General features: G+C 55.7%; 3 protein-coding genes across 3 annotated transcripts; 2 read left to right on the forward strand and 1 right to left on the reverse strand.

Moving 5' to 3' along the window:
- Positions 1-564: 564 nt before the first annotated feature.
- Positions 565-1,634, reverse strand: E0L32_012169 (uncharacterized protein; the record flags this gene model as incomplete). The annotated part of the gene is made up of 3 exons (XM_031134981.1): positions 565-1,158; positions 1,250-1,494; positions 1,625-1,634. The coding sequence occupies 3 exons, from the start codon at positions 1,632-1,634 to the stop codon at positions 565-567; spliced, it is 849 nt and encodes a 282-aa protein (XP_030999073.1).
- Positions 1,635-2,236: 602 nt separating this feature from the next.
- E0L32_012170 (uncharacterized protein) lies at positions 2,237-4,057 on the forward strand (the record flags this gene model as incomplete). The annotated part of the gene is made up of 4 exons (XM_031134982.1): positions 2,237-2,295; positions 2,358-3,750; positions 3,806-3,979; positions 4,040-4,057. The coding sequence occupies 4 exons, from the start codon at positions 2,237-2,239 to the stop codon at positions 4,055-4,057; spliced, it is 1,644 nt and encodes a 547-aa protein (XP_030999074.1).
- Positions 4,058-12,754: 8,697 nt separating this feature from the next.
- Positions 12,755-16,359, forward strand: E0L32_012171 (uncharacterized protein; the record flags this gene model as incomplete). The annotated part of the gene is made up of 2 exons (XM_031134983.1): positions 12,755-12,956; positions 13,094-16,359. The coding sequence occupies 2 exons, from the start codon at positions 12,755-12,757 to the stop codon at positions 16,357-16,359; spliced, it is 3,468 nt and encodes a 1,155-aa protein (XP_030999075.1).
- Positions 16,360-25,548: the final 9,189 nt, after the last annotated feature.

Raw genomic sequence — 25,548 nt, forward strand, 5'->3', positions numbered from 1 at the left:
TTTCCATCTTTTCTGGTTTATATTGTCATATTATTGTATTCCCATGAGTCGGTCGGTCTCTAGTCTGTTGAATGAATTAGCATAATGGGATCAATGGGCTTCCCCTCCCCTTTCGCGTCCTCTGCCCCCCTGACACATCTGCATTCTCAGCTAGTAATAGATACAGCGCTTCACGGCTGCAATTCGCACAGGCAGACTGTCAAGGATGTTCCTAAAAAGCCACGGTGTGATATGAACAGCTCCAAAATGGGTTGCATTGGATGAATCAACTTGTGAAGAGCGAGATACAATTCGCCCCAGTAACCCTTGACCAAGCTATCTTTTGATACCATTACTCCGTTACGCCGCTTACCATGGCTATCCTTAATCCTGCCTCGCCTGTCTATTTCACTGGGGAAAGTCCTTCAAGACTTTCCGATGAGAGAGACCTCGGTCTAAAACAAGACGTGAACCTAATGACTTGCCTGGCCAGACCAATCCTATCCTTCGAGGGTGCCCGTTCTTCACAGCCCCAGCTGCTCTCAAATTTGCCTACGACGGACGGCAATGACCCACGCCGCGCTCCTAGTCAGCCTGCTTATCGCCGCTAGGAGTGGCATCTGGCTCCGTGTCGTAGTTGCCCATCTCCACATCCTCGTCCTGCGTGGCGGGTTGCGGAGTGTCCTCGGCCTGGCTTGGCTCTGCGCCCTCTCGCCGGTCCGCGGCTTCCTGGCTGGCTGGCTCGTCCTTCTTGGCTTTCTTCTGCTTCTCCTTCTCCTCCTCGAAGCGCTCCTCGTAGACTGCCTGCTCGTCCTTGGACAGATCCTTCCAGCTCCTGGCAAGCTCGGCCTCGATCTTCTCGTCGTCGTCCTTGTCCTCGGCCTTCTCCTTGAACTCGGGGCGCATCTCAGCGCAGTAGAACTCAAAGGCGTCACTAGGCTCCTTGGCCGCAGATGTGCCATTCGCACCGTCTTTGTCGCTGCCCTTGGAGTCCTTTGCGTCCTTCTGGCTTTGGCTCTGGGTGTCTGCGAGGGTATGAGAAAAGGCATCCGAGGACGGCGAGAGGGTGGTGAGGTTCTGGTTGATAAAGGTCGAGCCCGGAGCGTTGTTGGTCTGCAGCTCGTTGAGGACCGACGGCTTGCGATGCCCCCTCTTGGTGCGCAACGGCTTCTCCTGGGGCTGCGGCATCTCATCATGTTAGCTTTCGCGGCCTCGAACCAAGTTCGCCGGTGCTGGGGAAAAAAGAAAGGGAGGGCAAAGGAACACATACCGTGGGCGGGGGGCTAGGGCTGCCGTCAGAGTCTTCGACGTTGGCGCTGGTGCGCTTGGCCAGCTGCTCGAGCAGGTAGGCGCGTTCTATCCTCATCTTCTCGACCTGACGTTTGAGCCTTGCGAGGCGCAGGCGTGCTGCGTCGTTGGACTCCTCGACCTCGCTCGTGCGCTGCTTCAATTGGATGCATTTCCGTCGATAGGCCTCCTCGACGGAGGGCGCAAGTGGTGGAGGGGCTGAGCTGGCTGGTCCGGTGTCAGTGCATCCTGATTCAACATTCAACAAGCGCAGATCTGCCGTTTTCAACTTGATAGAAGCAGTAATTGGGGCACAAGAGAGGCGCGCAGGTAGATAATGGACATAGTAGGAACTGACCTGGAGCCATTGTAAGATGTCTTGATTAATTGCGACCGACGAAATGTGGTTCGACTTTGATGGAGAAAGAATGTCCAGGATCAGTATCGGTACAATGCGATGAAGAAACACTGGACTATGGTGTTTTTGTAAGAGAGACAAAGGTGGGGGAAGCGAATGTATTGGTTGAGGGTGTGAAGAGAAGATTAATGGACGCGAAAAACCGTGTATTGTATCCCTTGCACAAGAGTGAAGCTGCAAGGTTGTTTCCAGCTGTTGGTGATCCTCCGGAATGGGTAAGGTGGTTCGGCATACTAAAACCTTCTAGCCTGGAGCCTGGTCGTTGCGTTGGAGCCTCCATCTTTCAGTGCATTTTGGCGCTGCTGTGGGCCCTTGAAAGCACCAAAATTTGGGGCGATCTCGGGCACTGGATTAACTAAATTGCACCACACATTTGATTGGTGCCTGGCCCATCTGCTGCCCGCGTCAAGGCTACAGTTTGGGGATTTGGTGGTGCTCTAACTTTTTTTGAGGAGCTTGAGTCCCGCATCACGAGTTGCTCCCGCAAGCCCTTTACCACGACCCAATCCCAAATAACCATATCGTTCAGGAAAGAAGGGAACAAGGCTCAATATGTCTCTCAATATTCCCGGCGCCCCCAACGCCGGCCTGTTCAAGGGGGGCTACAACAAGTCCGTTGCCCCAAAGTCACCGCTCCCCCTCCATGGAGAGCTCTTGTGCTGACCAACTATAGCTACGACTCGGAGGATGGAGCTGTCCTGCGCAACATCGATGCCTGCCGGGCCATCGCCTCTACCGTCCAGACCTCTCTCGGGCCCTATGGACGGAACAAGGTTGTCATTAACCACCTGCAGAAGATGATCCTCACCTCGGACGCCGCCACGATCCTCAAGGAACTCGATGTCGTTCACCCCGCAGCCAAGCTCCTGGTCATGGCGAGTCAGCAACAAGAGGCTGAGATGGGAGATGCGACCAATCTTGTCATTGTTCTCGCCGGCGAGCTGCTACGGAAGGCGGAGGACCTGCTGCGGATGGGCCTGAAGACGTCAGATATTGTGACGGGTTACGAGAAGGCTCAGAAGTTCGCGCTCGAGACTCTGGAGCAGCTTGCTGTCGACAAGGTTGAGGATCTAAGGTCCCAGGAGGAGCTGAGCAAAGCTATCCGCACCGTTGTTGCCAGCAAACAGAACGGAAATGAGGATTTCCTCGCCGATCTTGTCGCCGAGGCCGTCCTTGCTGTCCTTCCCAAGAACCCCGTCAACTTCAACGTCGACAACATCCGCGTCGTCAAGATTATGGGTGGCAGCCTGGAGCAGAGCCGGGTTGTCAAGGGTATGGTGTTCAACAGGGAGCCTGATGGATCGGTGAAGAAGGCCAAGAAGGCCAAGGTCGGAGTCTTCACCTGCGCCATCGACATCAGCCAGACTGAGACCAAGGGCACGGTCTTGCTACACAACGCAAAGGAGATGATGGACTTCACAAAGGGTGAGGAGGCGCAACTGGAGGCTGCTATCAAGGAGCTGCATGATGTTGGTCTTCGGGTTGTCATTGCTGGCTCGACGGTGGGAGACCTGGCTCTGCATTATCTGAACAGGTACGGCATCCTGGTCATCAAGATCCTCAGCAAGTTCGAGCTGCGGAGAGCATGCCGCGTCGTCGGCGCAACCCCTCTGGCCCGGCTGGGAGCGCCGATGCCTGATGAGATCGGCAATGTCGATATCGTCGAGACCTTGGAGATTGGCGGTGATCGGGTTACAGTCTTCCGCCAGGAAGACGAGGTGACGAGGACAGCAACTCTTGTCCTCCGGGGAGCTACGCAGAACCATCTGGATGATATCGAGCGGGCTGTCGATGACGGTGTCAACGTTGTCAAGGCTATCACTCGAGACCCCAGGTTGGTCCCCGGTGCTGGGTCTACGGAGGTTCAGCTGGTCGAGAGGCTACAGGCTTTTGGTGACAAGACGCCTGGCCTCCCCCAATACTCGATCAAGAAGTTCGGAGAGGCCTTCGAGGTTGTGCCGAGGACTATTGCAGAGAGCGCTGGCTTGGACGCCACCGAAGTTCTCAGCAGACTCTATGCTGCCGCGCACAAGAAGGAGGAGTGGACGTCCGGAGTCGACATTGAGGTACGATGCAACACGCGGGATACGTTACAGGGCATTGCTGACCTCCAATTTGTAGAACAACGACAACACTGGCGTTCTAGATGCCGAGAGCGCCGGCATTCTGGACCTTCTCGTCACCAAGCAATGGGCTATCAAGCTCGCCACCGAGGCTGCTCGCACCGTTCTGTCCGTAGACCAGATCATTGTTGCACGGCAAGCCGGCGGACCCAAGCCTCCAGGACCCAACCCTGTAAGTCCACTTATGCATCCCTCCCTCAGCTTGATTAAACTAAACTAACCATTCGGGCAGAACTGGGACGAGGACTAAGGGGACGGGCGAGTATAATTCATGAAACAATGTGCGACAGCCTGGTGTCGTTGAAGAACAGGGAATGAAAATGGGAGATATCCATGAAACGACGGAGATGGCCGTCACGCTGGCTGTACAAAGAGGGAGTTTGTAGGCTTAGACACTTAGAACCCGGCGTCCAAACAAACATTGTGGTGTAAGATCTACACAAGATGGCTTCGTTGGTTCCTAACACTTTGTGGCTGAGGCCTTTTGGCTGTTACGCTGAACTAGTGTCGTGTCAGGCCCTGGCTTCGCCTTTCCGATATCGAGAGGGAAGCAGCACAACATGCTTGTTTCACATAAAGCAGCTCATGAATGCATTCTCGCAACCCTGCACAAGGATTACGAGTCCAGCATTGGCTTCTATTGCTGAGTCTTTGAACTTCGCTACGCGCAAAACAGACTCGCCATGGCTTTGTGTGAACTGAGCAATGTAACTAATACGATGTCGGGCAGGAAAGCGTCACGTCACCCGAGCAGCACTGTTCCCTGGCTTTTTGATGAACACCTTCCAGACTGGTCCCAAGACTCTTGCATATAGTATATCAACCTCGTCATAACGCTGCCGGTGCTACACCGGCCCGAAGCGTGCCGAAACGGAAGGCCTACCACGCCAGGTCTGGTGCGGACTTTGCCCCGTGAGTTATCCTGCCATCTACCTCCGGGGCTTGGGGTGGCAGATTCTACACTGCCGCTGGCTGTCAAAGCCGTAAAGAGATTGCGAACGTCTCTGACACGGTTGCATCGAAGAGACATGTTCATAGCTATCCAGCCAGTCCAGTGAAACCCTCCCCCCCACCAGCAGGTACCACCGTCGCAGTCACATCCAGGCCAGGGTCCTGCCCACTTCTGCTGCCCACGCAAGTTCTCCGCACCCGAGCGGGCAGATGTGCGCGCGCGAGATCTGGCTGTCAGTGAGCAAGCACGGATCCTGTTACCAAGGGGGGGGCCTGTCGTGCTGTGCCCAGAGGGTGATCTTGGCTTTCTGCAGCCCCGACCCCGCGGAAGGAGTGGCAGAAACACTTGGGAAACCAACCCCCCGGAGCCAGGCTCACGGATCGGCCTGGGCCCGGTGCAGTCGGCGGCAGGAAGCTGTAGGGCCCCAAGAGCATGTTTCCAAACCACCTGCATTATGGGTAAGAATGGGACTGAGAAGCTGCCGCTGCTGGCGACAACGTGGAAGGGAGGCAATGCGTCTTCGCAACCATCCTTCACGCTTCACCGCCCATTATCGATACTTCCTTGGCTTCTTGGATGGCGGCCATCGTGCCTCTATAGGTTGTTTGGTTCTCAACGCTCCCGCAAGGTAGCAGTCGGCTTGTAGACCGAACCACAATTGTAAACGAGTGTACCTGCAGCTAGAGGAACAGACGCAGAGCCAATGCTGCCAGCGGGCTTATCTCCTTCCAGACACGTGAAGAGGGCACCCTCTACAGGCCAACTCGGACCAGCAAAAGAGGAATAACCCCGGGAAAGTGTTTGGAAAAGGCTCGTCCCCCACTATCGCCAATGTCTGAGGTTGCAATGAGGGCGATCTGCACTGCGACGCTGCGCCGCCCGGTCGCATCAACCAGAAAAGTATGACCGTCTACCAAGGCCGGCACACGGGGAGAGCTTGCACCTCCCCGGAAACCAGACACGGCATCAACTCGACTCCCTGAAACAAGATTTGACGAAACAGAACCTACGGATGAGGGCAAGCACAAATGACCTGCATGCAAGAGGGCGCTTTCGGGGTGACTAGACTCCTCACTTGGCAGGGTTGTCCCGGCCACAAGTATTGCTTCAGCTGAAGTGTTCTTCACCTGAATAGACCGAGGATTCAGAGTGGTCCACTTAGTATCGCGATGGTCGACCAGTCGTGGTGCCCTGAGCGAGTGGCACATTCGTCAATGTTGCAGACATCAAAATCAGGCCTCCACAGACGACTTCATTCGAGCCCGGCTTGATGGGTCCTCAACGCCACCATAATCTATCTCCAATGACTACCTTGGACTAGGGGAAGTCGCTGGGTAGATGGATGAAATTGCAGCAATTCGGTTCCGGGTTGACGTACTTGTTCTGGCAGCTCATCCGGGGAAGGCTTCTGGAAAAAGCCGCGAGCGATGCGCGCTAGAAGCTGCTTCAAGGACGGGCTAACGTCAAAACGGTTCAGCTGCAGGAATCCACTTACACAAGTTCGAACCGAATTACCTCACCAGCGTCACTGGTCCTGCCAAGTGGCTTCTCCTTATTTTGCAAGCTGAGGAATTGCAAAGATGTCGCCTGCATGTCACGATGCCCTCCTCTTTGCTACACTACCGCCTTTGCTCCTGATGTTGTGCCAGTGTCGCCGGCTTGAGCTTAGATCACGATCCTTCTTGGTGGATGGTGTACTCCGTAGTGTCCGGTGTTGATCACCACGTGGATCTCCGCAAGGAACCATGGCCTACCCCAAATATCCAGGAGGAAGCTCTCAGAGCCAGGCTGACCAGGATGACCTGGCGACGAGAGAAGTCAGGGAAATGACCTCGACCTTGCCTCAATCTGACACGCCGTCTGAATGGACAGGAGAACCCCAGCCTTGGCCACACCAATCGAAGCCGGTCAGAAGCTAATTGTTCATGCTTGGGATGCACAGCCCCTCGGAATAGACCGTCCCAGCTGTCGCAGCTGTCTCGTCTGGCCGCTTGGCTTTCAGGACGTTCAACCTAGCTTCGTGGCAGTTGGGCGCGCCGGCTTCTGCACCAGGCTTGGAAGGGACATGCCAGACGAAAGCAGCATGTGCCAAGAGCCATAGAACTGGACCGGGATGTCGTACCTGAATCATGTTTGCTCCTTCAAGGCGCGAACGACGACGTATTGGGCTGGTCCTTGCTCTCTGCAGCGAGATCCTGGGACAATAGTGTCTCAGGCAGGATCCGGTGGTGTGGCGTGAATTCCATTCGTCAGCAACTGAGACCTCACCCGCCGAATAGGAATGACAACGGACCGCTCCGTCGAAGCCACAGACCTTTGGTGTCTGAACCTTTGAGCAATTAGTCCTGCGGCATCAAGGTGTAGCACAAATATCTAGATGCCCAAGTGTCAGGAGTGGTGGCGTCGAAAGATATCTTGGAACGCGCATACTGACCATATGGGCGCAGTGTTCACGGTTTCTTGTTCATGGTCTCTTGATGAGACCCTCCCTTCTCGGCCGAGTAGGTTGGCCTACGAATCATGATGGACCAGCCACGGTGATAATGCAGAAAGAGGCTTGATGGCACTCTTCCCGTCGGTGCAGAAAGGTCAAAGCGGCGGCGGTTCATGCTTGCGAAGATGGAAGGGAGGGACGGGTGGGCTCTTGCCGCGCGATACCTGCACCTTCGTACGCCTGCCTAGTACTTGTACATACTTGGACACTGGTTCACGAGACTCTGTCACGAGCAATCTGCCTTTATCAGAGATGACCGTTGAAAAAGCCCCGTCGTCTCCATCGCCCATGACGCTAGCCCATGCACGAAAAGCCACCAGTTCATCAGTCGTAGATTAGGCTTGCCTACCTGGCTTCTTGAATCATGAAGAAGCGGCGCCAAGTAACGTGGACAAAGTCGGGCAACCATGCGAAGATCTTTTTCTATCTTGGGAACCAGATCTTCAGCTCCGGAGCACTGTCCACGACTAGCTCGGTGCTTCCCGCCGTCCTACGTCCTTGACGGCCTTTCAGCTGCTTCTAGAAAGCAGCCAAGCGTCTGTGCAGAGCCGTGAAGGGGAAGGGGTGCTGTTTTCAGGCGAGCAACTACGTGGTCTTCTCAGCGGTAGACCTGGTCACACGCAAACTACTTGTAATGCGAAAGTTCTTTTTGCTCTGCGTTGATCAGGTCTCCTTCATGTCTGTTCCTCACTCCCTGGTCCCCTTCTTGCTTATGGGCTGATCAACAAAGGAGAAGCAAGGATCGGATATGATCCATCTCACATCCCTGGTATTAAAACCTGTATTAATACAGTAGAAAGAATTTTGGGTTACCGATTCTCTTGATTTCGAGACGAGGATGAAAACCATGGAATCACCTTCTTTCTTCTTCTGCGCTTGCCGACCCTCCACAGCCCAGGGTGCTCTGAATGATCCGGCCTGTTCTTGAGCATCCTCGAGACGCTAGGGGAGATACCGATGGTATGTCTGACTTGGGGATTTCATGCATCTGGGAATCACCTCAGCCAACCGGGTCGGGGTGCCCGTTGACATGGGATGCGTACAAGTACTGTGGATAGAACGCAGGCAGGGGTCTGGCAAGGATCCCAGAGGTAGCGCAGGCACCGGGTTCCTCCCAGCTCCCCTCTCGCCGTGGGTCCTTCATGAAGCCAAGAGGTCGTGGCAGCAAAGGCAAAGCTGGCGATATCACCAACCTGGCCAGGGATGAACTTGCTTCAGCGATTGTACACACCACAAAGTTGCTAACTATCGTGGCATAGCCGACGGGTGTTTATATACACTCGTGCCAGAAGTCAGACAATGACGGAGCATAATGATTTCTTGTGAGATCCCCTCATAGATCTTTGCAACCCGACCTCTGTAACTACAGATAGTATGAAATACAAGTAGTGTTAAGAGTGATCATCCCGGATTATACCTTCCTCGGCATGTGGATTTTGCGCCTCACACCTGAGACGCGCAAACCTGGGCCCCCAGAAGAAAAGCAAAGTTATCCTTGCTGATACCGAATCATTCATAACTACAAGTAGATTTACTTCTTTTTATGATCTCTTCCCAGAGGGATGCCCGGGTTTGGAGCATCCGGCAGTCTCAGAGCTACGCGGGTTATCCCACTCCCTGGAAGCGATAGGTTTGATAAATAGTCAAGTACTTCTGTTACCAGCCAGTCAACTCCTCTCAGGCACATACAACACGAATACGAAGCCTGGGGACTCCATTGGTAACTGGTGCGTCTCTGGCTCTGGCTCTGGTTCCCACCAGGGTCTATCCCACCATCTCCATTCAGTTTCCGGAGCATGATCCCTCCCGTTGCTCAAGATGGACTCAACAACGCACAAACCACTGCCCCCCAACTGCGCAAGATGCCTCATTTTTATTGCAACAACCAGACGCCGCTTTCGATCAAGACAGTCGAAGCAGTTTGGCTTGTGTCTGTTCGTAGAAAGCGAGCCAATGGTGGCCATTGAGCCGGCGGCAGCACGTCACTAGGGGATCTTTGATCGGCCCTTGTAGTATTGCGCACAGTCCTTGCAGAGTCTGAGCGTCAACGCTTTCGAGATCCTCAATGCTCCAACTGGAGGGGTGAGTGACGCCACCGAGCCGGTCGCCTGACTCTCCTCCTGCTTTCTAGAAGTGAAGCCAGACCTTGATCTAGTTGCACTCGGCGCGAATGACCTGTCACTTGCGGCAATACGCAAACCCGACTTCCCAAACTACACAGCCGGCCTAACAGCACGGACTACTCCGTAGATGGCGAGGTCCGCCTTGCCTTGCTTTTTCCTCGTTTGATGGACATGTACCGGACGGGGGGCAAACCGGTCCAGTCTTCTCTAGGGCGAGTGCCAGGGTCAAGTCCCGATCGCCACGTGCAAAATAGTACAGCACATCCCTAGCAGCTGCTCGTACAACCAATTTAACGAGAATATCCATCTTATTAGTCACATACACGTCCGAATTCCTTCATGCCCGAACCCGCATCACAATCCCTTGTCGTTTGGCCCGTGGGCAAGCCGTGTCACCGACGCAAGCACGGCAGCGCCCCAGAATAAAAATAAAATTTTACTCGAAAAGAAAGAACCAACCCGAAAGCCTGGATTGGCCAGGGTCTGACGGCTCGGGGTGGCTGGGTACGCAGGGAGCTGTTGGCGGGCTGGACCGTTGTCAAACATCCCTAGCTTTCCACGGCTCGGGGATAGGTAGGATGGCCAACAGCAAAATACTCGACTCGTGCTGCAGGCGGCCGCTCGACTCGAGAGAGGGATTTCATGGCCGTGATGTCTGCAGCCGCGGAAGAACTATCTGGCATCGTCCCAACACAGAGCAGCAAATGCTGTCGTCCACAACGTGTGGCATCGATTCTGTTTGTCCCTGGCATTGCAACCCATGACTGGCCAATCCACCTCGGTCAGTCATTCTCGCCTACCACAGGTTGCATATACTCTCGCGCATGGCCTCTCTAGATGACATAGGGTCTCTCCAATGACTGGAGAGTGTTCTCAGGCACGGACCCTCCTGCATGCTGCATGCGCATGTCGCCTGCTCGCTCAGAACAGCGAGATGCTTCCGAAGACTTTCGTTAAGAGCAAACACAAACAAGTCTCGGAGATGCATGCAATGCGAGAAAGTGATTGCCTGCGTTATACCTACAAATACATATGAAGTTGCTTGGATCACTGGTGGTGCCCTTGCCCATCCGGACCGGTTGCTTGCCTGCACATCCTCTTCGCAAGGGTGACGGGTGACGACAGGCAAGTCTGAGCGTGCCTCGCAGATCAGTCCTGTCCAACTGAATGTCTATCCAAACTTGTACAATTCTGGCATACGACTAAAGGGGGGCTCGGGTGGAGGCCATCAAGACCCCAGATCCATGTCTCGTAAGTGGCTTCTGCACTAGGGATCCCACATCCTTAGGACCGCATTCTGGCTTGTTCGTCCTCCAGGCCTTGGGTCGTCGCCTCCTGAATCCGCGCATGGTACTTGTAGGTAGCCAGGTAGCTAGGTCGGGAAAAGAAGCATGGGTGAAGCAGTAGGTACATGACAAGCTCATGTGTGTGCCGGCTTGCACAAAGTCACCGTCTCCGTGTCGACAAAGCACGTAGGTACCCTCGCTACCCTCCTTCTGCAGCGCCAATCCTGGACAAGGGGTTCGCTCTGGAAGACGGGTCCGCCCTAGGTCGACCAGCCCACCGACCGGCCCAGCAGTCGGGTTACCTCTGGTGCCAAAAGGGGTTGGTAGGGACTTTGGGATCCATGCTTGGTGCCTCGCCTGCATGGCGAGGTGGGAGTGGATGGACATGCCGTTGATATGATGGAAAGGGCTTGCTCTCTGCCCGGCTCCAGGGCACCAATTGACACAGGAGAGGCCAGAGGACGAAGAAGCAGACTGTCAATAAGGTTACCATACTCGTTCGGGTCACCCTTGCATTGGCATCTCGCGTCTCCAGCCTGGCCTGCCATGCCTGCTCAAATAAAATAAAATCTCCTAGGGGCCCAGTTTTCCCCGTCTTTTCTCACATTCTGGGCAGATCCTCTCTCGGCCACTCCTCCGCCCTTGAAGGCCATCTCAAGCGAGCCCGAGACGCTTTGGCATCTCCTTCTTGCTTGCCAAAGCTACTTGCTTCCCTTCCTACACTACCTGTGCGAGTGTGTTGGTGAGAGCTGTTGTGCCAGGCAATCCCTTCTTCATCTTCATCTTCTTCTTACCCTCTAGCTCGTGCCGGATCGTCCTTCTGTCAGAAGGAGAAAGGGAGCTACCAGAGGCCGCATTCCAGGGTTCCGTCGACCGGTCGTGGATCTAGCGCCGTTGCAGGTGCATGGCAATGAGCCCATCCAGACGTAAGGGAGCCGCTTCGATCTAGAACGAGGCGCAAAAGCCACGAGCAACCAACGAACGGAAGGCCTAGGTGGAAAAAGAAAAGCGAGGAGGATCTAGACTCTGACTAGATCCTCTGGGAGTTGGTTTCTGGCGAGCGAAACAGCTGGTCGACACAAATCCCATCCTTGGCTGGATGCGCAATTGAGAGGCAAGGCCCGAGATCAGGATATTCGACCGTCGAGACACGCGCCCTGCCTAGGAGAGGACAGCATCGAACATACGGGCGTATCTTGAACGACAAGGGGAACACAGCAGCAACTGTCGGCTGAGTCGCGACCAAACATCACCAAAGCCGCATCTTGACCTTGACAGAGCGCTGTCTATCTGTCAGGTGAAAAATAAAAAAAAAGGTGGGTGGTGTGCCAGCTCTAACATGTTTCCTCCCCTCCTATCACAGCTCAGAATTGGGTCCCCCCTTACCCCCCCCCCCCTTCCTAGAATTCCCCAAAACCACCCCCCTAGAAGCCCCCAACGGCCCGCGCCTGGCACAACCCGCTAAAGCTCTAAAAGGAGCTGGAGGGTGCACAGCTTGTGGTTTGGAATAATAATTATAGTGCCCCAGGCCTGGTCGATGACTGCGCTTCAACCCCCAACCCACCTCCACCAGCCAGCCTGAGGGGAGAGAGAAAAAGAAGGCATCCGGCCTCCAATTGCCTACGAGCAGTTTGCTTATATACTTGTCTGTGACAACGATGCTGATATCTGCACAATATTAGGCTCTGTACTCGCAATATTCAGCCTGCTGATCCACCCCAGGGCCATGCGCCCCCAGTTCATCCCGCCTGTCTAAGCATTGCTGATACAACATCGCTGAAACACCAACCCCCAGGCCAGCCCACGATCTGGTGCGACAGCCTGCTCGAATCTTGCGCAAGAGCAAGACCATACAGCCAGAGGCGCAGACCACCTTGAAGCGGAAACCGGTTTCTTGGCCCGCCTTTTCTTTCCCTGCCTCCTACGAGAAACAGCCCACTCAATATTGCCTTGGTCGCATCGCGGATCTCCCAGATCTATCGCCTCTCGCGCACTTAACAGACACCATATCTTGCGCCACCACGACAGACCTTTGCAGCATATTGCGCCTCGTGCTATAGTCCTCCTCTATCAGCACTCCAAAACCTTCCATATGTTTAGTCGATCATTCCACAAGTCGCACGGTTACGCGAAAGAACAGCGGGCCTCAAAGAGCCAGGCATCGCAACTCCAAGACCTCGGACTGCTGAGTCCTCTTGAGCCTAGGTTCGGTGCAGGGAGAAGGGATTACGACCGGCCTATACACAGCAGCAGTGGTGTATCCTACTCTGGTTTGACTCAGTACCCGGAGAAGAGTAAGTGTGACCTAGCTGTCTGCACAAGCGGACTCATCAGTTTGCGCCCTGTCTACCTCTCTCAACACAACTCCCACAACTCCCTCAACCCTCTCAACCCAATGACACACTGGACTAATGGTTCGCTCCACTTCTAGACACCTCAATCTCTGGCGGCAACATCCGCCCTCCTTCTCATCGCTCCTCTGCTTCTGTGAGCTCGATCAAGTCGAGAGATAGTGTTGGCCGATCAGCATCCGTCATGACTTCAGACCGCAGCCGCTCCCGGAGGGAGCGCACCTTTGTTGGCAGTGAGTGTGCCGTCTGTGAAGAGCCTCTCGAGCATACCCTTCGCGGCGAGAGGATATTGCAGTTCTCCTGCACCCACGTCTCCCACGAAGCATGCTTCTACGAGTTTATCAAGGAGTTTGACCCGCAGTACTGCCCTACATGTAACGCGCCCTTGCACCTGGACACTAGCCGAGGCGGCAACGTCTTGGATATCGAGAAAATCAGCAACATGGTCCGGTCTGTCTCACTCAACGATGCCCGGTCACAGACCACACCAACTCCCACGCAACAGCCCTGGGATGAGCAGACAGTGCGTCCACCGAGCCGTGGCTCGAATGCAAGGCATGCACACAGTCACCACGGCCATGCACCAAGCACCAACTCCCACCTGGGTCGCGAGAGTACCACCCGCGGCAGCCTGAGAGACAGCCGTGAGCCCCCGCCCTCGGAGAGGTATACGGCCGCGTCCCGGCACAACCGAAGCGACAGCGAGGCTACGGGTGTCGCGTCGTCTGGTGGTTACCCCGAGACGACTCAGAGTGGCCCGCGTCGGGCGCACGATTATGATGTCCAGGCCATGGAGACGAGTCTGGCCAGCCCGCGCGCCATCACCAGGAACCCTATCCCAGCGCCGACCGTCACTGTTCGATCGGAATTCCCAACCATCACTCGGTCGCGGCAGCAGCAGACTTTGACTTGCCTTGTCACCATCGAGGTTCCCGACAGCAAATGGCGCCCCGACCCAGAAGACCTGCAACCGAATGTGCCGCCGGCCCAACCCCCGCCGCCAAGGCAGGAAGAGTCATACGCGAGGATGCCATCACCCACGCGCAGTGCTCGTCGCTTCTATCCCTACGAATCGGCCGAGGTACTTGAAGAGATTACGGAAAACCTGCGGAGCCGAGTGGAGAACTGGCACGGTCTTGATTTCAGCCGCTTTGGAAAGCTCCGTCTGTACGGCACGTTACGGGTCGGAAAGGACAAGGTTTCCTGGCAGGAGCTGGAATGCTTCCTCTTCGCTGAGATGCTTATCTGCGTCAAGGAGAAGAAGAATGCCGCCGCGCAACAGTGGGACGAGAATGGCGCCCCCAGGAAATCCACACGTTGCACTCTAAAGGGCTCGATCCTCATCAAGAAGCATCTGAACGAGGTCATTGAGACTGGCAGCATAGATGAGAACGTCCTCACTCTAAGCCTGTCGGTCGCTGAGCTGCCGCAGTTCCACCTACGGTTCGAGAACCGCAATCAACTGAAGCTGTGGCAGCAAGCCCTGCTCGACTTGAACGCAGTAGAGACATCGCCAGTGCGTAGCCCAGACTACGACCGTGGAGAGTTTTCGGAGCCGGACGAGGACGACTGGCAGCGACGCACCGACCAGGTCCAGCGAGTATCATCTGTCAATTCTTCTTCTTGGGGCGGTCCCAAGTCCGTGACAACGGCACCGACAGAGTATACCAACTTCGCCAAAAGCCCTCTTCTCCCTTCGGTCCACGTACCCATCGATGTGGTTGTCGTCGTCCCGATCTCCTCATCCATGCAAGGCGTCAAGATCAATCTGGTCAGGGATGCGTTGCGTTTCATGGTCCACACGCTTGGTGAGCGGGATCGCATGGGCCTCGTCACCTTTGGGTCGGGAGGAGGTGGTGTCCCCATCGTGGGCATGACCACGAAAGCCTGGCCTGGCTGGAGCAACGTGCTTGGTTCAATCAAGCCCGTCGGCCAGAAGAGCCACCGTGCCGATGTTGTTGAGGGCGCCAACGTGGCTATGGACCTCTTGATGCAGCGCAAGTACAACAACCCCATCGCCACGATCATGCTCATCAGCGACGCATCAACCTCGGATGCCGACAGCGTCGACTTTGTCGTCTCTCGCGCCGAGGCCGCCAAGATCACTATCCACTCCTTTGGCTTGGGCATGACGCACAAGCCAGACACGATGATCGAGCTGTCATCCCGGACCAAGGCGTCTTATACCTACGTCAAGGACTGGATGATGCTCAGAGAATGCCTCGCCGGTTGCTTGGGATCCATGCAGTCCCTATCCCACCAGAACGTCAAGCTGAAGCTGAAGCTACCCGAAGGATCCCCGGCGAAGTTCCACAAGATCAGCGGTGCGCTGCAAATCACTAAGCGAGCTACCGGACGCGACGCCGAGGCATCGCTAGGTGACTTGCGCTTCGGTGACAAGCGGGACATCCTTGTTCAGCTGGTGATCGTGCCTGACAACGCCTCCCAAGAGCAGCTGCCACAGGATGCGTGGGAGACCATTGTCTCGGGCCTGGAGGCTTTGGGAGGCCCGATGGATCAGGATGAGCAGAGGACTGTCTCCGTGGAGGAGGTCCCACTCATCCAAGCAGATCTGACCTGGGGCGATATCCTACGTGATGGTACAGTCATCCACATGCCGCGACCGTCGCTTCTCGCCATTACTATGCTACCTGCGGCTTCCAGCCAGAAGTCCCGGTCATGGCAGAACACTCCTCCTATCCCGCCACACCCCAGTATCGTGCAGAGGCGGATGGAACTGCTCACTTCGGACATGCTCACTCGAGCTCTCACGCTCGTCAGCCGGGGCCAGCACGACCGTGCCCATACTCTCTTGAACGAGACCCGATCTATTCTGAAAGGCCTAGGCAAGGGTGGCCTGCCGCCGGTTCCTCCCCTGCCTGGCAGCAAGTCTAACCCGTCGACACCTCATCCTGGCAACGACGGATCGCCTACGAGTGCCACTCCGGACCGCAAGCGGACCCCTTCACCCACCGCATCAGCCACATCATCGGCCGTCAACGGATTCGGCTCGCAGACCATGTCCCGCAGCCGCTCCAATGACGGACTCGCCCTCGGCGCCATGGGAACCGCCGCGGGTATCGACCACAAGACCGTCGCCTCCTTGGATCACGAGCTCGAGTCCAGCCTGGAGTGGATCAACCACCCTGCCGTGTTCGGCCGTGACAGCCGCAAGGCCGTCCTGCAGGCTATCGGCGTGATCAGCTCCCAGCGTGCCTTCACATTCCGCACACCTATCGAGGGTCTGTGGGCCAGTCGTGTCAGCGGAGTCCGGAGACTGACTGAGAAGAGCCGCGAGTGGCGCGAGGAGGGCGGCGGCGAGGGAGGTATCATGGAGGAGGCCTAAAACGCACTGTCGCTGTGCTTCTTCACTTTGTCCCTCTGCCATCGGGAGCTACCGAACAAAACAACAATCATCGTTTGAATCTTCCTAGACGCAATAGACGACATGATCGACAGAGGTCTGTACACGCGACCATGGATCTACGAGCCTGACGCTTTTTACTTTTCATCAAGTCACCAACTACAAGACTCAATACAACCTTGTGCTCTCTCCTCGACCCAGCCCAGTCCAGGACAGTGCTCCCTGGCCATTTCTACAACATCGCATCGCGTTTATTTTTCGACGATATCGCGCTTCTTTCCGCACTTTTGCTTTGGGGCATTAGATACCACCACGACCGTCCTGCCCCTTGCTTTTTCCACACAAATTCTTGAGTTGCGGCTTTTCGACCCTTTCTATACACATGCTTGTCCCGAGACACCTTTTACTATTTACTACCCCTTTTTTTTTACCCTTTTGACTTCGCCCTTTTGAGTGTCCCTCTTGGGTGAACGTTGATCAACTTCTCAGAGTTGGTGTGTCTTGTCGCTCAATATTCTCTGTCTCTGTGTGTGTGTTTTCTTATTGACATCGTTTCTACTACTCTGATATCTCTGGGATTGTGGCTTGCGCAAATGGATATATATCTTCCGTATGCTCGCCAGTTGGGAAAGGTCGGGCCCTGTCTATGTGAGGGTGGACTGTAGGAGGAAGCTATCATGTATTGGTCAGGGCGCGTACGTATGTCGTCTGGCCCCCGGACCTGCCCCTTTTTTTCTCGAGGAAGAGGTGGAATGGACTATCTTCGGAGAGGGGTCTTTTCTGTGTATATAGTCGGGTCATGGCGAGACTCAACATCCCCTCGCGTGTATGTGTCTGTTGGGACGGAGAACTCGGGGTCGAGATGAGAAAGATTTTCCGCGTTGAATCTAAATGCTGTCGTGGCCAACTCTTCCAACAACAAGTCTGACTCTTCTTTCACATACATGATCACATCGTGACCCCCTGCCGGCATCTCGCTGACTTGATGAAAGCTAACAAAAACCCTTACACAGACTGCCACTCATCATCCTACATGGCCCAGGCCATCACACAAGACTTTGGGCGTCTTCTTGCTTTCCAAGGCGGGCCCTCCGAAACTGTCTTGGATGAAACCTTCTCACCAAAAAAACCTGTCCAGCACCAGCGCCGCCGCCGCCGCCGCCGCCGCCAGCAGCCCGGAACACCGTCCCGTCTTCGAGTGAGAGATCCATCCCGCCATCCCTTTTCCGGGTGCCAGGGAACGCCTGATTCCTGGACATCTGAGCTCAAACTTCTTACCTCTTTCCCTCGCCTCGCCGCATCAGCGCACGGCAAGATGTCTGCCTAGCCGGGAGCAGGGCATCCGCTCGGTGTCTGCCACGGTAGGGCATTGAAGTCACGCTGGAGGGCGAGAGGGTGGGGAGGGGAGGGTAGGAAGGGTTGCCAAAAACCCCCAACAGAAACGGGTGTGTCACAGAAGGCGGCCGGCTGAATATGAAATATTCGTGTGCTTGCCAATTCTCCCTTTTTTCATGCGGCGCAAGCAAAGAAAACCTTCTCAGCGCTTCTCCATAGGGTCAAAAGACAGACAGCGAACGACCTCGGCGCTCCCCCCAACCCGGCATAGGCAACTCCCGAGGGGATGTCACGTATGATCCAGGAAAAACAAGAGGTCGGACAGCGCTGCCGTCCGGGTGTGCGGTCTCGAGGTTTTCCGGGCGAGTTGTGGCCCTCTTCGGGGTGAGCTTGGGAAAGGCGCGGCACGTACGGACCTGCACTTGTTTCGTGCAACTGGGTCTGTTGTCTGCAATTACACTGGCATCCAGCAAGCTTGGAGAGATCTATTGCCCTCCAGAGGAAGCTATGACACTAATCAGCAATAGTACAGTGTATCCCTGAAGTGTGACATAGCTCGTTACGACACCCACCGGGGACCACGAGAAATGCAAACCCCAGAGGAGCGGCGGTCGCTGGCCTAGCTCTGTCAGGGGCTGCAAGCTGTCAAGGTAATCAGCATCTCTGCTGGTCACATACGAACAGCCAGAAGGTTCGTCACCACTCGGCGAGCATGTAGCTCACGATGAAAGGGTTGGGGGCTGGTGCCAGAAAGCTGCTTTGTTTCAAGATAACGAGGCAAATTCCCGAGGCCACTGAAATAAGCTATAACATAACAAAGGTCGTATAAGTCTCGTGTCGTTGAGCTTGCCGTCCCGCCGAGCGCTAGGGGGAGCGATCTCGCCCGGTTCTTATCAAGACCCTCCACTGAGTCTCTAGCCTTTGATATAGGTTACTTCCCGAGAGCTTCTCGATATGGACAAGTCTCATAGTGACGAAAACGAGGCGTTGAGCACACAGATCCTTTCCTGGACTTCTGTTGGTCTCGTCAGCCAGCCGGCCCCGGGATACGTTGAGAAAGTTCCCATATTAGCCACCGCAACACGAAGCTGTCATCAAAGCAGAACCAAGTACTGCTCGACACATGAAAAAAAAGCTGTTGGCCATCCGGTCAGCAAAGACCCGGTTGCTGTTCCGAGTATTGACCACTTGGAGGCAGAAGACTTCTTCGCACGCCCTATAATGAGACAGCAGTGATACCACCGTACCGTCTTTACCTGTCATGAAATTGGCCCAACATGTAGTACGATCTTTTTTTTCCCGGCGCGGGGACCTCGTTTGCAACGTCATGCTAAGCAGGCCTCTATGGTGGCCGCCGCTGACGAGGCGTCGCGGAACGACTGACGTCCCGCACCCCGTCCATAGCTTTGCTCGTCGTACGCCCCTATAATGAGTCTCTGCTGGGCACACCTTGGCGTAGATGCAGATCTGGAGGTACGGACACGCCCACGCACGCAGGGTAGATCTCTGCACGGATGCAGCGAGCAGGAGGGGAGAGAAGCGGCTCGGGTAGCATTTGGAATCAGGATCTGAAGCATCATGAGAACTTCAGATGAACGTAGATCAGACTCCTTGAGGCCCAATTTGCCTGCTCCTGGAGGGGACAAGTGTCTCGTCAGCCGCCCAGCCCTGTGGCAAGCCTCGAGCTCGGCAAGGACGCCCTTGAAACATCACACACACACACCAGCCTCCAGTGACGTGTATCACGAGGCTCTGCGTGAAACGGCAACCTCCACCGGCCCTCAGAGTTGACGGCACACACACACACACACACAACGCCACGCCCGTGGGCCAGGTATCTCGAGCTGGATCATCTGTCACGAGGGTCGGCCAAGACGAGGTGCCGACACAGATACAGGCAATTCTCCAAAGAGGGAAAGGTCGAGTACGTAACGTTGCAGATCCATGCCTCGGGGCCGGATGACACTCTGGCTCGACTCTTTATCCCCCCCCAGGCGGCTGGAGAAGTCAATAAGGCGATTCCCGGTCGGGACCTGGGAGGAAGGGTGTGAGAGGCCGCGGCAGGGCCAACACGGCACTCGAGGTGCCCAGGCAGGGCCGCAATCTGTGCGGAAGGGGGGGGAATCGTCTGTCCCAGGCAGATTGCCGAAGAGAAGGGCCTCTTTTCCAGGAAACCGGCTCAGGGCTTCATTTGCAGAAATTCCGGCAATCAATTTAACATGCTGGCCAATGCGCGTTCCTTTCCAGGACCTGCGGCCCAGTGGTCCCGATATGAGGCCGAGAGAGAAGAAGACACACATAGAGGATGCGAGATACAGGAAAGGGGGAGCTCCCTGTCCCCCCTTGTACCCTGTAGCTGTGGCGTAAGCCGAGATGCTGCACATTTCGGTGCACGTCTGCGTCTGTCAAAGGGGAGGGCTGATTTACCCGGATTTTCGAGTCTCGCGAATGTAAGGGTTGCATTGCGGCATGCTCCCCAGATGGTGGTGTCCCTACCCGGCAGAGTCGCCGTGTCAATGCGCAGGCGCGTCCTATGCAGAACCACGCTGTCAATCGCGAGTCATGGCGCGCGAGCAGAGGATCACAGAGTTCGTCTGAAGGTTGGGGTAGGAGGCCATGCCATGAGGGGAAGGAGTTGGGATGAACGGGTATGTCTGCAAAAGCTTCAAGCAGTCGATCCTTTTGGAAGATGATGCAGATGGATCTCTCAGGCTGCGAAAGATGGGATGAAACGTCTGATCTGGTAAAGTTCGTCCGAAGCCAGCGTTGTCATGCGTTGTTGCTGCTCATGGTGTTTTGATGGAGGCACGCCCTCAAGCGGATGCCTTCGAACCAAGGGACTGTGCATGCACATCACGTCGCGACGCTGACTCCGATTACTTCCAGAAAGCCTCTGGAAGAGTTGCATTTACCGTGCATGCAGGTTGTTTGGTTCGTCATGTGGGCGACAGACAGAGTGGGAAAGGCAGTTGTGAGAAGGGAGGAAAAGAGGCACGACAGCGAATGGTTTGGGAGTAGATTAGCCGCCGTTTCATGTTGCCACTTTGCGTCTAAGCTCGAGGACGGCAAACACCTGCACAGCTTGGAATAGCTATTGCAGATGCGCGTAAAAAGAACTATAGCCATTTGATTGTTCATCCCGACCTTTCCTTCATCGGTACCGTGGGCGAAGGTCCGCATTTCTGAATACAGCTGAGCCGTCTCGTCAGTTCCAGACTCGTCACCACCACCACTACCACCACTACCTCATGGCTGTACAGTGTTCCGACCAACGTCCACTAGAGGCACCGCCGCATGCTCACAAAATGCCCTCTGATTAACCGGCCGGCCGGACCCAGATCAAGTTCCGGCTTCCGACCTGTCCTGCGTTCCCGGTCCCAGGCTTGCTGCCTTCTTGGTATACGGCGCAGGCATCCTTCGCCCGCTCGCCTAATGAGACCCGGTACGCCAAATCTGGCAGCGCAGACACTTGGCCGCGCATCGGCTGAGATGTGACGCCCGTCCCGTGAGATGCAATATGTGTGGCTGGCTGGTTTGGGACTTGTCCAATCCCGGGACCGCGCGGGCTTTGCAATACCGAAGCAATCAACTCCAGGCTTGGGTGCATCAGCACGGCAGGAAATTCGACCTGCAAGGCACCTCGTACCGGTTACTGACCAGTTCTGGCCACCTTGGAACCAGGATCGCTCACATGGACGGCGAGTGGCCAGTTCTTGGCAAGGCTCGAGAATCTGGTAAAGCATTCTTCGACGCTTCCAGGCCACACCATGCTGGATACGTCATGAAGGAAGGCGTGGGAATGGCCCCTGAAGAAGTTGCGATAACGTGGCTTGCCACTCTCATAGTCTCGAGAAACATCGAGGATGAAAGCAAGCGGGCCGTAAGAGGAACAAACAGACATGACCCGGCTAGGTTCACTAGTGCGTCCGCTCCTGACGACAGGTGTAAAGGCAGAGAGGTCGTGTCCCTTTTGGCCATTCTCGCCGCCACAGTACTTTTTTCGATTTATACCAAGTACCAGTGATCTCACGCAGGGTGACAGTGACCGTGAGGCCGCACTTGAGACCTCCCGTATTGCCCTGCCCTGGTCGACGGGACCGTTGAAGGCCAGGGAGGGAGCCTTGCCCGTCGTGGACGACCAGCCGCTCTCCCTGATCCTGCCTACGGTCTTGATAGTGTCCCGGCCGGGATTGTCCGTGCTCTTCTAGCCAAGGCTCTGCCGTGCATTGCTCTGTGTGGGCAATTTGTTAGCGGTTTATCTCCAATGAGATTTGTGTATCTTCTTGGTTTTCTCAGAGACCAACGTACACTCTAAGCATTCCGCTGTTTCCGATCAGATACTCGGCTGGAAACACATCTAGGGATGACTAGGCGGCTTGAGGCGTCTTCTGGGCCATCCCGTGCCTCCTGTGCCTTCCTTTCTTTTTTGGGATCTGACGTAAAGGAGACCCATTCCCTGTTGTGATGAGGTTGATATGGCCAAGTCACTCGGAACCGTCCGAGTCCACAAAAAGAAGCTCGGCTTAACATGGGACACCAGGGGATAGATCGGGTATTGGGTCACGTCACTCTTGTTCGTGGTCCAGCAGCAGCAGCAGCAGCAGCATGGTACATTGGAGTCTACTCTTGGGTTCTTTGAAGCGTCACCTGTGCCGCTTTTGAGCCTCGAAACGGGTTTACTGTCCCATTGACTACCTGTGATCGCTTGACCAGGTCCACGAGCCACAGCAACACACTGTTCTTCTTTTACATCAAGTGTAGACTATAGTGAATCCTCTGCCAATTGTCGTTGGTATGAGCGTCTCTTAGGGATGAGGGTTGGGCGCCAGAGTACCATGGTGATCGCCCTAATGTTCTTCATGGGGCCTTGAGCACTAGCATCTGGAACACGACTGCAAGACGAACGGCACGACAATAGATCGCGAGGCACTCATTGGACGGGGCGTCATTTCTTTTTGTCAGGGATGGGCTTTTTCTCGCAAAAGAAAGAAGATAGAAAAGCAAAGACCGAGACACTCTGGTGGGGTGTTGGCCATCCATTGGCCGGCTTGACGCGGAGAGGATGCAACCAGTGCATCTGGACTGCCGGATATTGATGAAGAAAGGGTTGGGGGGAATGGCGACGGCGTGATTTTGACGTAGCAGGGCGCGGGTGGAGCTGGACTTGAGAGGCCTTGATTGGGCTCAGGAGAAGACGAGAAGATCGGAGATCATCGTTTTATTTTCGGACCTTGGGTCATTGGGTCGCAGCCAAGTCTTGTTACGGCTCGAGAGCACAGATGAGAAGATCGTTGGGGAGCGTGGGAGGCTGCACCCGCCGAGAACTGAGTTGCCCAAGACTTCAAGGCTCCCCATGGAGCTGATATGCAAACAGGTCGGAAACGCGGCCTGCCCTCGTCGACGCCCTTCATTAACAGAGTAAAGCCGGAGGCGTCGTGCACGGCTGGCGGTTGCAGTGTGGGAGTCAATCTCGCGTGCTGATCAACAGAAGGAAGAGGAACACGAGCGAACGGGACGGGTGTTGGCTGCCTGCGTGCCGAGACACTGCAGGATCAACACCGTCTCGACAGTCCTGCCAGGCCCTCGGCCGCAAATCTGCGAATGCTAACTAGAACTTGCAGGGCTTGTGCTTGCGTGCTTGCGTACCCAAGGTAACTAACCTCCAAGGCAAGTCAAGCCGGGCCTGGTCCTTGTGGTTTGGTCTATCAACTCCGTATCTCGAGCGGGTTGAAGTCAACTGCCTGCTCCAAGTTCCAAACTTTAAATACCTGCCTCCAACAATACGAACCCTTGTTGACAAGTCACTGCAACCGGGTCTTCTAGGATGGCCCCTGGCACGCATGCACGCGCGAGAGGAGCGGGAAGCGGGAAGCTGGAAGCTTAGCTCCCTCATTAGCTCGCCCCGTCCGTCTGCGAAGTAGGCGGACTCCAACGTATTCATCCCCTGTACTCTGGGCTTCTGGGCTTCTGGACGGGGGTCTTGTAGGTACATCACGCAGTGCAACGCGACAGGCGGATGCGTTGGCCAAAAGGAATGGAATGGAATCCGACGCACCGCCAGCCTATGGGCATGCAGCAGACTCTGGCCGTCCTGGCCCGTTTACCATGTCTGGCCACGAAACGTCCCCCAGCGATCTCTTCAGCTGGTTGGGTTGGCGAAATACGGCCATCCCACACACACACACACACACACACACACACACACACACCACACACACCGAGTCTTGTCACCGGCCTCGCATGACTGGGGCTCGCCTGGGCTCGGTCTAGGTACTTGCTGTGAGACAGACTTGGCCAGCTTATCGTGACGACGCACGGTGAGCAAGACGGACGAGTGACGGTGCACTGCAGCACAGCGCTGCGCTGCAGCAGCAGGCTGACGCTCACTCACCACCGACCGGCTCGCCTTGTCTGAAAGCCGTCGCCACTGGATCTCCACGACGGACTAGACTAGAGAGAGGGAAAAATGTGTCTCTCCCGCGTACAGTTCCTGCGAGTCTCGTGAGCCCCTTGTCTCTGCCCTTCTCTTGGCTGTGCACTTCGTACTGCCCTCCTCTTCGACCGCCCCTCTTTTGCTCCTCTCCCCCTCTATGCTTGATGTCCAAACGCTCTACTTGTACACAAGATGTCACTGACTAGACTACACTTTCGATTGTGCGTAATTTGTGATAGCGCACCAGCCAGGGGTGTGACGCCCGCCCGAGCTGCCGAGCTAGATTTCGCTAGGCACGCGAGAAGTCCTGGTATGGTGTCTGACGCACCGGGTTAGTGGGCTCCAAACCCACTGTAGCCCGCGGCCTCATCCGCCTGACAGCGCAAAGTGGGGTAGCGATGGGTGGTGTGGCAGAAGGCGAGGTGGCAGGACTAGGGTTCGGGAACTAGAAGTCCTCCGTACAGTAGCAGATGGGGTGGGAGGGGCAGGGAGAAATCTGGAAGCGAGATAGTTCAGAGTGCCTCATGCCTCGACCTACGACGCTAATGCACTTTGTTGCGAGGAGAGAGAGACACAGACGCCAGACAGAGTATGTTTACGCGACAGAGAATCGCCAGGTTCCGAGTTGTTTCTTTTTCTTCTCTGTTTTGACTTTCTGACCATCAAGCGCCCCCCTCTTGTCCAAACTTCATGACTCTCCTTGTCACACCCACACCATCATCCATCACAGAAACCTCAGGGTCGATGTGCGGGCGCAAGCAAATCGACGCCATGCCAACGCAACCAACGACATCACTTGCTTGCCAGCCAGCCAGCCAGCCAGCCAGCCAGCCAGCCCAACACCCTGGACCTGGTCCATGTCCTACCTACCTGTGCCCACCTTACCTGGTCACCCCCTCCTCCCCGTCTTCGTCCTCTTCTGACCTCAGAGACGAGCGCACCAACGTACGGCACATCGCTCCAACAGTCAGGGTCCCCTTTTGAGTTGGGTGGTGCTTGGCAGGCCTGACTTGGCGTGCTCTTCATCTCGCTCGCGGATCCCAGTCAGAGGAAAAGCCCATCGTCCAGCCCACAGCCGTCTAACTTATCACTTGCAGGAGCGCAGGCTGATCCGGTTGGCCGGTGGCGCTGATCACCCCTCCCACAGGCATAGGGATGCCACCTCGATTTCCCCCGGCAGGGTAAAAAGACTGGTCGCCGGGTGCTGGGAGCGCTGGGCTAGGCAAGAAACCTCCACTGCGAGCTGCATGTGCCCGACCCAGACATGGCATTAGTGGCTCCGGGAGAGCGTACAGGGCGTCTCCGTCCAAGCACTCCCGCCTGCTGCTGATCGAGCAGGGTGAGGTGAGTGAGTGGGTGAGTGGGTGAGTGTGTGAGTGAGTGAGCGACCAGGCGGGAAGAGC

This window comes from Thyridium curvatum (assembly GCF_004353045.1).
Source record: "Thyridium curvatum strain D216 chromosome Unknown NODE_141_length_46593_cov_84.755262, whole genome shotgun sequence".
NCBI lineage: Eukaryota > Fungi > Ascomycota > Sordariomycetes > Thyridiales > Thyridiaceae > Thyridium > Thyridium curvatum.